The following is a 13,208-nucleotide window of genomic DNA, read 5'->3' as shown; positions in this document are numbered from 1 at the left end:
CTGCAAGAACAATTCAAAGCGTCACGCTCGAATATTAAGCCAGGATGTCGTGGAATATTTCAATGCAGATGATTCATTGAGACGTACAGAAAAATAATAAATGAAAAAAGACAACTTACTAAAACAAAGTAAAAGTGACAAAAAGCATGAGTGAATAAATTAAGGAAATATAGTCTCAATGCATCTGCTGCAACACAGAAAGCCGGGTACGCCAGTGAGAGCATACTCGGCTAACTGAATAAGCCTATTTGTAATATAATAAAAAAAATCTATTTTCAATTTGGCTGGCTTTCACAAGGCCTTGTGTAAAAGGATATTTGGGATAAAGGGTAGGGTGCTATGATTGAGTGACAGCTACAGCCATTTTGTTCTTCTGTTCTTCGGGTAGCGACGTTACCGCACTCTCAAATTCCTTGGTGTGATGCTGTGCCAGACCTCTGAGCAGCACGAGCAGGCTGTTTCGTGTTTCTAAACAAATACATGGAAATATATGTCGTTCGTGATGTGAAATAAAAATGCTCCAATACCATAAACACCCTCTCACCGTTATCAACATCCTTCGAGCCCAACAGATGAGCAGCAGCAGATATTATCGGCTTGAGATGACCGACGACCTGCAGTGAGAAATAAAACACAGTCAGCCCATCGACAGGACAGGATTCAGTAAGATGAAAATCAGCTCGTACCAGCACAGGGTTGTGCGAGTAGAGGAAGGTCAGGCAGCTGTAGATGGTTTTGTTCTCCTCCATATCCTCCTTCAGAGGGAGACAAGCCACGAGAGCGGGAAAAACCTGGAAGAAATGGGTATTATACTTTATATGACGTGATTTTACTGGAAAGAAAAGGACAGGCTGAACAGGAAAGAAATTAAGCACCATTTACACATAAAATTTTAATTTAGTCGTGAAGGTATATGGATAACTTTTACATTATTGGACTCTACTTCTGACGGCACCCATTCACTACGGAGGATCCGTAAAACGATTTTTCCAGCAAACTAAAATTCCTTAAAGACGGAAGTAACCTGCTCGAGTGGGACCCCCTCAACGTGGCTCATGATCATCCTGCACAGAGCAGCACAGAGGTTGTCAATCACTCTCAGGTCAGATTCTTTAGAAAGCAGGTTGGAGAAAAGGGAGAGCATCATCGGGTAATCGCTGAAGCACGTGGGTTAAGGTTTACAGAGTCAAGGAGATCAGAAAAAACAGGTTTACAAACACGATTGGAAGGATACGAGGCGACGATGGGTCCAGCGGCCTGCGCTAGAGCTCCCAGGGCAAACACGCTGTTATTGCGCACCTCTGCATCAACGTCCTTCACTCCGGACACAAGCACTGGTAGCAGCCGATTAGACAGCCGGCCAGCAACCGCCCGGCCTCCGGCCACGCCAACCAATGAGTGCAGGGTTTCTCCAATCGTACCAATGGAGAAGGAGCGGTCTGCCTCGGTGCATGAGGGTTTCTACAAAACGGCGGGAAGTGGTGTAAATGCTTGACATGCTCATGGAATCGTGGAATACAAAGCAACAACGGCAATGCTTTTAATATATTAAAAAGTACAGCTGAAGACGACATAATAAAACTAACCAAAATACACATATATACACTACTGTTGAAAACTTTGGGGTGAGCAAGTTTTAAGAAACTTTTTTATGTTATTTAATATTGTTATACATTTAACATTATCAGTGTCCAAAGTTTAGACATTTCTATTTCAAATTGAATGATGTTCTTTCGAACTTCCTATTTAATAAAAACAATACAGAAAAAGCTAAGAAATATTGCATTCAACACTGATAATAAATGTTTCTTGAGGAACAACTAACATATTAGAAAGATTTTTGAAGAATCATCCATATGACCAGGGCTTGACGTTAACTTTTTGGCTCACCAGCCACTGTTGGCTAGTGGTTTTCCAAATTCACTAGCCACTCAGCATTTTCACTGGCCACAATTTTCTTGTTAGCAAATTACATTTTAATGCTGCACAAAAAGTCATTTGACCTAAAGGGCATTTCTCATTACCATATTAAAAGCATGCATAATTTATCATCACAAATTCTTTATATTATAAATATGAAATGTTGATAAAAAGATGTAAAAAGGCTACTGTGAAACTAAAGCACCAGTAGGTGGCAGCATCTTCAATGATTCATCTTAATTCAAACAATTTGTTCAGACGGCGGATTCATTCAAGAATGAATCAAGTGGCTATCCTTATGAATGGACCACTCAATCATTGACTCAAATCATTTTCAAAATTCTAAAAAGCGAATTATTAAAGAAACGCCGCTGCTCTGTGTTGCATATGCACAGATTATTGATACCAATGAAAAGAAAATCTGTCTCTCTATCCATCTCTCTGTAATTTCAGCGACAGGTTTCTTTCAGCATTAAAGCATGACTGCAGCGCATTTCGCTTTAATTCCGTTTAGAAACCACTTCTGATATGAAAGTTGTCATGCTGTGTAAAAATAAACCATTCATTATCATTCATTATGCTCTTGATATTAAAAAAAGGCATTGTACATCCTTCCTCGGTCATCAGTGAATGAGAGACTTACAGCTTTGCTCATGATGAGGGGCAGCAAGTCATTTAGGTGAGGGTAGAAAGTTTCAGCTGGTACAGCCGAGGCTAAAACGGGAATCCCTTCACCGGCAAACTCCTGCAGCATGGCATCGTACTCCGCCTGAGACACAAACGCTCAGTTATTCCAATCGGTCGCACTCTTTTTAGGTTAATTGTGTCACCGCTGACAGCGAACTGTGACTAAATCATAAAAACCGTGAAATCATCTTAAACACCTGCTGCTCGTCATCGTCTCCTTCATCCCCACCTACATCCTGACACACAGTCTGAGTGAGACAGAAAGAGAAAATAAGATCACAAGCATAAGAAACATCCATCCACCCCGTTATGACTGCAGACTTACGTAACACCTTAAAGAAGTGAGTATAAGCTGCTGCTTGAATGCATTTGATTATTTAATACCAATTTCCTTGACACATAAGCCTTGTGCTTGGCTTAAAAGGATTTTCAAAGGATAATTGTATGCAGTCATTAAAGAGACAGTTCATCCATAAATGAAAACTGTCATCGCTTACGCACCCTTGAGAGCTGTCAAACGCACAAGATGATATTTTGATTGATGAACCCTACTGATATTTATTGCAAGGGATTTTTTATTTATTATTTTTTTTTAAAGTCAACTGTTCATTTACCCGATTTTTTTTAAAACACCTTTTGTGTTGAACAATTTTAAAAATATAGGTTTGTAACAACGTATGTTAATGACAGAATTTTCATTTTTGGATGAATTAAAAAAAAAAAAAAAAAAAAAAAAAAAAAAAACTTTTACACCCTGTCTTACTATTTTTTTGGTTCTCATAACACTAAATGATTTATATTTATTTAAGTCACATCAGTTGGTTCATTAAAAAAAAACGTAACGAGAAATGTACAACTTTTATTATGTTTTATTTGGTTAATTTTAGGGCTTGATATTAAAACAGTTCTTAAAATTAAACGCTTACCTTTTTCTTCAACACATCTTTGATGGTGTTACTTATTTCGGCCAGTATCCCTGGAGCCTGCAGTGCCTCTGCCTGGCAGGATTTGATGACGGCATTCATTGACTCCAGTATGGCCATCACCACCTGTCTCTCTCTGTCCTGTCTCACTGCCTCCAGAAAGCAAGGCAAAACCACCTGCAACAGCTTATGCAGAGCTGGAGAGAGATATGAAGTAGTTTACCAAAGGATTCAGGATCATTAAAAACCACAAGTCCTTCAACCTTCACACTGATTGCAGCTCTTTTAACTAAAGAAGTGGGCGGAAAGGAAACGACAGGGAGTGAATGAATGAATGAATGAATGAATGACAGGGCCGTGAGGCACTCTGCATCAATGAAGACAGAGTCAAAAGTTAATCTTTTTGTCAAATGAAGCTCATCCTAGCTCTTTCTGGGAGACATCAATAATGAGAGGGAACAGATAAAAGGAAGCGGAGAGTGTGATGGGAATGCAAAAGAGTGCAAATGAAAAATCAGATGTAGATAGGTAAAAGAAGTGGGTGTTTTGAGCAAAATATATACATTACTAAATAGCTATTGAATTAAACTCCTAATGTTTCAGAAACTAAACTACATGGTTATGCGAATAATCTAGCTAATGCATCACTTTTTTGAAATTTTTTACATTTCATTATGATGACGTCAAACAATATACTTGAAATACTAAAAAAATGTAAAAAAGACATAAAATTTATATTTTAATGGAGAATTTGTAATCTGTATTTTTTCTATAATTCCTTGTCAATAATAAAATAAAATTATACTAGACAACATTAAGTTATCCAAAAAAAACAAACAAAATGAAAATACCATTACTCACATGCATTTAAATAGTAATAAAAACCATAATTTCTGTTAAGGAGTTTGGGGTATATACAGCAAAAACTGCAATATTGAGAAATATACCATTTAAAATTACTTTTTTCTATGTTAATATAGTTTAAAATGTAATTTATTCCTTAGATTGCAAAACTTAATTTTCAGTTTACTTACTGACTCCATATTTTTGATCAGTGCTGTATTACTTTTACTTATAATTAAAAAAACATGACATTTGAGCTGATGATACACGGGGTAACTTTGCCAGGTAACTTTATTGAATAATGTCACTTGGTGAACGGTCACTTTCCCACCAAGAATGGATAATACATTTCTATCTGGGTACTTTAGGTGCGCCTCACCCGGTTGGCCTTTTTGACGGCAACATTCCTCAAAGAGTTGCCCCATTTATCATCAGCCTAGGAGTCTTAAACATTTTGTGGTATTAAAATGAACAATCTATGAAAAGAATTGTGTAATTTGACGGTTATAATCAACTGAGGGGTTAATACTGGAAACCCACATGTGCAGCAGTTGTAGACTATAGCATTAACCCTTACTGAGGGATGAACAGCACAGCAGATTCTCTATTAGCTGACACATTGCAACGATCACACACTATGCTGTCATACCACCCTGACCTATTGTGTACAGTTGGTGTGAATGTACCCTGGTGGTTGGCCTCTGTTGGGTTTTCCTTCCACACTTTGTGCTGAGATCTGCAGAACTGGCCCATGGCACCAAAGGCTGCTCTCCTCACATCCTCATGTGGGAACTGACGGATGCCCATTCACAAAAGAGCACAAACATCAGTAAAGAATCAGCATTACGCACAATCACTCACAAAACCACACACAAGAGCAGTCACTCACATCGCGGAGCTCATACACCTGCTGGAAACTGGACTCCAGGAAAGGCCGGAACGCTACTCTGAGAGACAGAAAAACAAGACAAAAATCAGCTAAAATTTTAAAGACGGTGTGTTTAGCCAGAAAGGCTAAAATACTAACAATTATTACTTAAAAGGTTCAAATTGAGCCCACGTTATATCCTCAAATACTGTAGTTTGTTGTGAATGCTGTCTTAACACAGTCAAACAGCCAAGAGAAACTAAGCACCTGTCTTTGTTCAAACGCTTAGAGTGCAAGAAATATCTTACGCTCATTAAGGCTGCGTTTATCTGATCAAAAATGGAGGCAAAATAGTAATGTTATGAAATATTACAATTTAAAATATTTTATTAATTTTACACACACACACACACACACACACACAACCTCTGATGGCAAAACAGCCAATAATCAAGTGTTCTCTATCTTATGATCATTCATAAATGATTTTAATATACTGATTTGGCGATCCAAAAACATTTCTTATTGTAACTGACCCCAGACTTTTGCATGGTAGTGTTTCTATACCTAACAAAAGATTTTAACACGTGAACATTTGTGCAATCTATAAAACATGCCTCATTACCCTGTGTTGAAGGCAATTTCACCCAAAGCATCACAAGCATCTTCTTTCTCATCTATGTAAGCATTTTCCACGCTGAATCTGAGAGAATGGACAGAATCCTGATTAGTGCTCTTATATAAGAGAAAACGAAAGAGGTGGGATGAAAGAGTGAGACAGAGACATACCCTGCAACATCTCTATCATCGACCTCAGACTCTTCATCTAAATCGGTATCGCCCTCTCCTCCTTCATCGTCAGCATCGTCATCGTCTAGGAGCACAAACTGTTTATCTTCATCTAAATGAGCCTGTGAAGTAGACAAGAATGTTATAATATTTGTAATTTGTCTGATGGTGTACAGATGAGCAAATAGTAGAGTATTGACTGACCGTCACACCCTCTGTGGATCTGAGTGCCAGCAGCATCACCGTGGTAATGGGAGTGAGGTGAGGTGCCAGAGAGTCAGGACTCACATCAGATACAGCAGAGAATAAGCTATACCTGGAATGAGAAAGACAACTGATCTGAAGATCTGAAACACTGATCTTCCAGTTCATACAGCCAACAAAATAAGTTGTTCAATATTTCCATTACTCTTTCCTAACTATTCAGTCTTCTTCCTGTTTGTCATCTCTGCATAAGTGTATAATATAAATATATACATATATAAAGGTCATACGTGCAGCGCCGCAGGTCTGGATCATCCACTGCATCAGTGAGGTTCAAGCCTAACTGCACACACTCTGCTGCCAACGGACTAAACACTTCCTTCCCAACAGTACGGGCCAACACAGAAAGCGTGTCTACGATTAAGTACAGAGAAGACAATTTATTCCATTAAATTAGACTTTATGCCTCTATGTGTGTGATGTGTGGAAGATGTTGGATCATTGTTTTTACCTAGTGCCTGGGTCTGCAGTGTCCTCATCTCCTCTCTTGTGTCTGTCAGAAATCCCTTCAGACTCTCAATAATTGGAGGAAAGTAAGGCACCAGCATCTCCTTGGCTGCGTTAGCTAACAAAGAGAGACTCGTAAGTCTGAGCACAACTGTAACATTACAAAATCCTGCGTTAATGAAAGGAGGATGTTACCAATTGCTCCGATTGCGCTGACAGCAAGCTCTTTGAGCTTAAGGTTTTCTGCACTGTTGAGGGCTGACAACATGGTTTCCATTAGAGTTGGTAGATAGGGCTCAATTTCTGGACCTGATCACGAGAAGAGTGCCGTGTTATTTTAGCATCATATACACACACAAAATACTATTAGATTTTTTAATTCATGCACTTTATTTTTGTATTTTACTTTTAAGTTTTAATTTAGTGGTATGTCTTTTTCTTTTTTAGAAAATGAAATGCCTACATAGCTTTTATTTTGTTAAGTTTTCATTTAATTGAAACTATTTCAGTAATTATTTTTTTTTTTTATAGCGATAACCCTGGAAATGGTAGAAGGAGCCAAAAAAAAGTGGTAGCTAAAAATAATAAAATATTTGTACAAATATATATGTGTGTGTGTGTATATATATATATATATATATATATATATATATATATATATATATATATATATATATATAATAAATCCTCTTACATTGATAAAGCATTTGGGTATAAAAAGGTACACATGACTTGTGTCTGCATTCTAACCTAAATTCTCCAAGAAGTTCTCCAAGGCATAGAAAGCCTTCGTCATGTGTCCGATTTTGGTCTGATTCACTGCAGACAAGTATCCATGCAACAATGGCATCAGCTCAGCATGGAATTTACTGACATCTGGCTATAAGAGACAAATCATCTCATTTTAAACTCAAATTAAGTCAATGAATAATCACAAAAGACAAAAAAAAAAAAAAACATCTGGACATTTCAGTCTGACCTGTAGGTGTTCAGAAAACTGTCCAAGGGCAAAGAGTGCAGCGCTACGGACCACCTGGTTACTGTCCGACAGGCTGCGACATACTGTCTGAAGCATGGATGACAACATCCTAACACACATGCACAAAGATAAAGCATCATACAGGCCGTTTGTTCGTGCATTCGGAAATTGTAGAGTAAAGCCTACTTGGTGCGGATGTGATCTGCACAGCCCTCAGCCAGCACAGCCATACACATGAGACCTCCCTTACGCTCATACGGGTTCTCGCTTGACAAACAAGCCTGAGTCAAAGGCAGCTGCAGGATACATAAACACAGATACTTAAATATGAGATATTTAAATATTACTGTGCCATTGAAATGTGGACAATCCATACAATGTGTGTTTTGTTAACTGACCAGCTGGTTAAAGAGCTTTTCAGGTGGCATATGAAGAGCCATGGTGTCAATGACCTGCAGGGGAATACATATCATATCATATATAGGATTGAGAGAGGGTGAGATGAGTAAAAGAAATAAATCATGCCAAGAGACTAACCTGAACAGCAAAGTGTTTGGGATTCTCACTGTCGCTGTCATTGTCGTTTTCTTCATCCTCTGGGTCCTCTTCTCCAGGAGGGGGCGCCGCACTTAAGATCGGAAACACTACTTGCAGGATCGGCTGTAGGAGTTTATGCTTTAATACAGCCTTTAGGAGATAAAAATGATCTTAGTAGTAATAATTAAAATCAACTCGTTAATCACATAGTCTCCCCACAGACAAAAACAGCAAGTCCTGAATCACCAGATCTAATCAGGCATCATCTGATTTTAAGCAACTTACAAGACAGACATGTTTATATGCTAAAATAAATATGAAACTAAAATCATACAAGACAAAAACTTATTAAAATTGTACATTTTATCAACTAATTTTTACATACAGAGTGCGATGACCATGCAAAGCTTTTATTTTTAGTGTTTTAAACTTTTTTTTATACTTTTTCCAAAAAGCACCTCTTTATAGAGAATGTATTTATTTTTAAATAAATAGCCATATGCATTAACACACATAAAAGTAATATTTAAATAAATAAAATGAAAACTGTTAAAACGAAAGGTGAAACCAAATCATCTATCTTAAATGTTTTACGAATGAACACTTGCATGTGAACACGCAAATTTCATTAATATAGTTTTGTGATTCATAAGGAAAAGCAAATGCAAAAACATCGTTACCTTGCTTTTAAGTCTGATGAGAACAGCGATGCATGACAGAGCTTTTACACGCAGAGAATCACTAAGGGAGGCGTCCGCGCTGATCTAGAAGCAGCAAAATAAACCTTATCACACAGTAACTCTAAATCAACAAGCGCTGTTAATATATGAAGACAAACCTCCAGGCAAAAACGGACAATCTCAGCAATTTGAGGGACAACTATGGAGACCTCGCTTTCCATTAGCTCGTCGAAAACTTCCATTGCCTCGCTGGCTTGGTCCTTAAAAAGAACAAAACCACATTGAAATTAAACTTATGAGATAAAAGGAAAGGCTGAAAGATGGCCGAAGCCATTGAACCACTTGAGTCATAAAGATTCACAAAGACAAACAGATCAATCAAGCGCTGCAACTCTCACGGTGCTTATCACATCATTGAGGAACGTAATGAAAACAGTGATTGGAGCATTAGCATTCGAACACAGCGAGCCGGTTTCAAAGTGTCCTCACCTGGTCTACCTGAATGAGGTGTTTAAGAGCAATGAGCAGTTTGGGGATCAGAGAACGCATGAGGTTCTAAAAGAGAAAAACACAACATTTTAATGAGGCTGGCTATGAATTTTTTTTTATCCAAGGGTCAATTACAGCAGTCAAAAGAAGCAGAACATACCATCTCCTCTGTGCCGGTATAAGGCGTGATGGCGGTAAGAGTGAGGATGCAATAGTACAGAGCTGTGGTATTGTTTAGATCCTGGAGAACAGTCCCAAACAGCTGGAGAAGTTGCTTGTAGTGGGGCTTAAAGGGCTCCGGGTTCGATCCAACCACTTTGCTAAGCAATAAAAGGCCCACCTGAACAGTTTAAAGTAGATATGTGAGAACAGACGGTGTAATTTAGGCTTATGATCAAGGTTGGGTGTAAATTAGCTATCGTTTCCCATTGATTTTAAAAACAGATTTTGGCTAGCGTTAGGTTTAGGGGTTAGAATTGGGATAAGTTTATACTTTTGGACAGTAATGTTGATCCAGGATCACGTCTTACTCTGCAAAATTACAGCAACCTTGTAATAATAGTGCTGTCAAACAATCAGTTGCGACTAATCACATCTAAAATAAGGGGTTTTGTATACATAATGTATGTGTGTGTGTGTGTGTACTGTGCATATTAATTATGTATACATAAATATACACACACATGCATTTTACGTTTATGTATCAAATATATTTATATATGATATATAATACATACACATATCTATATACACACATACATACATATACACACACAAAAATACATGTAACTATTTTCTAAATATATACTGTATGTCTATATATAGATAATAAATACACATAGCACACACACACATATAATAATAATAACAAATCTCAATCATGTGCTCATTCACTTTAGAAAACAGTTTTTATTTACTAAAATAATTAAAAAAAAATTCTCTTTTCATTAGTAATTTTGTTCTAAGGATTATTTTTTCTAAGAATAATAAATAGCTATATATATATATATATATATATATATATATGTGTGTGTATATTTATATATTTATATATATATATATATATATATATATATATATATATATATATATATATATATATATATATATATATATATATATATATATATATACACACATATATATATATATATATATATATATATATATATATATATATATATATATATTTATTTATTTATTTATTCAAAATTGCAATATTGAACCACTCCTAGAAATGTAAAAAATGATAAACAATAATGAATTTACAGCTAAAATACATTTAACATTTAGAATTAAATGAATTAGTAATCAATATTATTAGCCTTTTTATTCATTAACAAAACGAAAAAAAACAAGAAAAGTTTTTTCATAAGGCAGTATTCTTACTATGTAAAAACCACGATTTAGGAATGTGGTAATGATCTGATACCATACATATTCCATGGTAGGGGCTGAAACATTTCGATAAAAAAATAAAAGTTTATCGGGGTTACCTGTCTGTCCTGTGGGTTATTGCTTTTAGTAGACTGGTTTAATAGGCCCAGAAGAGCAGGCCAGCGGTCTGGAGTCTCATGCTTCACCAAGACAGCGCTCAGCTGAGAGAGAGAGTGGCGTACTGTGTGTCTGAGAAATGGCAATAAAAGGAAAATGTATAAAACCTGAAGCAAAATGAATATCCAATGCCAGATATTATCTAGTATTACCATAATTACTGTAGCTCTAAGGAACACAATATTCAACATTTACAGTAACATGTAAATAACCATTATTCAGTCTGATGATTATGGTTTATGTTATTATTACGTTATCACCGTACCACATGCACAGACTTACTCAGTTTCATTCTGTAGAGCCTGCAGCACCACAGCCTTCACACTGAGGGAGTGGAATTGAAAACTAAATTAGAAAATGTACAGCAGAAAAGTAGATTAAATTACGCTTTATGTAAAAAAAATCCCAAACCTTTCTCTGTGGTCTGGACTGATTTTCTTCCAGTGTTTTCTGACTCTCATCCTCAGCATCACTGCAGCTGACTGACGGACCTGAAGCAAGAATTATTGGGAATTATGGGAACTAGCATAAAGGCTGAAATGAAGGACAGTAACTTACCTGTGGGTTCTGGGACCCGGTCATAACCGCGCATAAAGCAGGGATGATAGCTGGATCTTTGAAAGCCTGTTTCAGCTCAGCTGTGGCCTGATAAGAAACATTACATTAATGAAATAAAAATAAAAAACATTTAACTGAAAATAATGCTAAGAATGGTCCACGAATGATGCTAATGCTGGCCAGAACATTAAAAGTAACGTATTAATTACTCTTTATAGCGAAAAGCCACCATTTTACTCACATAATGAATATTAAATGCATCAAGTATATCATATATAATGACAGTTTCATACGAATACCTACCTGCTGAATAACAGCGTTGTCGGGCTCTGTCAGCCTCGCCAGAATGCGCTCGAGCTCTTCTGACATCGTTTTCACCGTCAAACGGTTATTTCTTTTAAAATCACTAAATCAACCACACCGACGAGAAGAATAAAGTTGACGAAAAGCAACTGACAAGCTGACAGTACTCAGAGCAGATCTTAGTTCTTGGCTTCTAATCAGACGAAACTCATAAGAATACACCGACGTCGGTCTTATAAGAATATACCGATATATAAACTGTCATAAGGGAAATATTCCACATATGCACGAGCGCTTATGTGCGGAGCTCCTGAAGTTACCACGCGGGACAGAAACGCCGCATGAGCTGGATGTTAAAGGGACCACAGCCCAATAAAACAATGTGATAGAGAGAAGCTAGGAGCGCTACTAGCTAACAGCGCCAGCTCTGGTTAAGGAGGTCAAAATTCAGCGCTCACAAGCTTAGGAAGAAAAATAAAGATAATTCACGTGAAACCGTTTTGTGTGTCATTGTGTGGAGCAAAGTTGTTCGTATGTTGTTTGTTTTGAAGCGGATCGTGTTGAGGCATATGCTTGCTATAGAAAATGAAGTGCTAATGGTCTATTTGCATTTGAATGTCCATTAAAAGAGATGCTCTGCAGAAGACAAACATCTGTCAGCGTAATTGCAAAGTAAAACTAGACTACAGAAAAACAAGCCGAACAACTATGCATTTCTCTGCGTTAAACAATAAAAAAAGCGAAATTAACTTACTTTTGCATGAAATAGGCCATTATTTTTAATTCTATTATTTAATTTATTAAAACCACAACAGCTAGAGATAGACTTATTGTTTTTTGTCACTCGTATTGTTTATATATATATATATATATATATATATATATATATATATATATATATATATATATATATATATATATATATATATATATAATATATTTTACTATATATACAATATTTTTTGCAATATATAACCTACAATATAAAACTGCTTTCTATTTGAATATATATATATATATATATATATATATATATATATATATATATATATATATATATATATATATATATATATATCGTTTTCAAATCAACAAATTGCATAGAATCACATAGAAAACAGTTATTTTAAATATTTCTACATTTTACTGTTTTTCTGTTGGTCTACATTGGATTAAAATTGGCAATTTTTTGTTTCTCTCTTATTTATAGCTTTTAATTGGCTTAGAAATCAGATACACTGCTGGACAATAACCAAAAATAATGATTTCTTTATATAAAACAAACACCTTTTTAGGGCAGAATAGTCTCTGAATGCTACGTCAGTTAGCACTACATTGTTCATACTCTGTATTTACCTGGAGAAAAA

The 13,208-nt window shown here is 36.2% G+C and overlaps 1 protein-coding gene across 2 annotated transcripts in view; it reads right to left on the bottom strand.

Moving 5' to 3' along the window:
* ipo4 (importin 4) overlaps positions 1–12,191 on the bottom strand; it is a 12,219-nt gene extending 28 nt beyond the window's left edge. The window contains exons 1-31 of one of the 2 annotated variants that reach the window (XM_043226909.1): positions 11,842–12,191; positions 11,539–11,625; positions 11,392–11,471; positions 11,263–11,304; positions 10,923–11,052; positions 9,587–9,766; positions 9,427–9,492; positions 9,096–9,197; positions 8,938–9,021; positions 8,258–8,407; positions 8,119–8,172; positions 7,907–8,016; positions 7,721–7,829; positions 7,492–7,621; positions 6,937–7,050; positions 6,746–6,859; positions 6,525–6,648; positions 6,235–6,346; positions 6,031–6,152; positions 5,867–5,944; positions 5,263–5,320; positions 5,060–5,165; positions 3,534–3,727; positions 2,805–2,855; positions 2,564–2,689; positions 1,235–1,461; positions 1,025–1,157; positions 687–791; positions 545–614; positions 318–468; positions 1–150 (exon numbers count right to left, since the gene is read on the bottom strand). The exon at positions 1–150 is cut by the window's left edge and continues 28 nt beyond it. In XM_043226909.1, the coding sequence (XP_043082844.1) occupies positions 338–468; positions 545–614; positions 687–791; positions 1,025–1,157; positions 1,235–1,461; positions 2,564–2,689; positions 2,805–2,855; positions 3,534–3,727; positions 5,060–5,165; positions 5,263–5,320; positions 5,867–5,944; positions 6,031–6,152; positions 6,235–6,346; positions 6,525–6,648; positions 6,746–6,859; positions 6,937–7,050; positions 7,492–7,621; positions 7,721–7,829; positions 7,907–8,016; positions 8,119–8,172; positions 8,258–8,407; positions 8,938–9,021; positions 9,096–9,197; positions 9,427–9,492; positions 9,587–9,766; positions 10,923–11,052; positions 11,263–11,304; positions 11,392–11,471; positions 11,539–11,625; positions 11,842–11,907 (3,255 nt within the window). In that variant the 5' untranslated portion in view covers positions 11,908–12,191 and the 3' untranslated portion in view covers positions 1–150; positions 318–337. Of the gene's footprint in view, positions 469–544; positions 615–686; positions 792–1,024; positions 1,158–1,234; positions 1,462–2,563; positions 2,690–2,804; positions 2,856–3,533; positions 3,728–5,059; positions 5,166–5,262; positions 5,321–5,866; positions 5,945–6,030; positions 6,153–6,234; positions 6,347–6,524; positions 6,649–6,745; positions 6,860–6,936; positions 7,051–7,491; positions 7,622–7,720; positions 7,830–7,906; positions 8,017–8,118; positions 8,173–8,257; positions 8,408–8,937; positions 9,022–9,095; positions 9,198–9,426; positions 9,493–9,586; positions 9,767–10,922; positions 11,053–11,262; positions 11,305–11,391; positions 11,472–11,538; positions 11,626–11,841 lie in introns of both variants that reach the window. The other variant, XM_043226908.1, reaches the window with a different exon arrangement.
* Positions 12,192–13,208: the final 1,017 nt, after the last annotated feature.

The sequence above is a fragment of the Puntigrus tetrazona genome, chromosome 24 (assembly GCF_018831695.1).
Source record: "Puntigrus tetrazona isolate hp1 chromosome 24, ASM1883169v1, whole genome shotgun sequence".
Lineage (NCBI taxonomy): Eukaryota > Metazoa > Chordata > Actinopteri > Cypriniformes > Cyprinidae > Puntigrus > Puntigrus tetrazona.
This window is presented reverse-complemented; position numbering and strand designations above follow the sequence as displayed.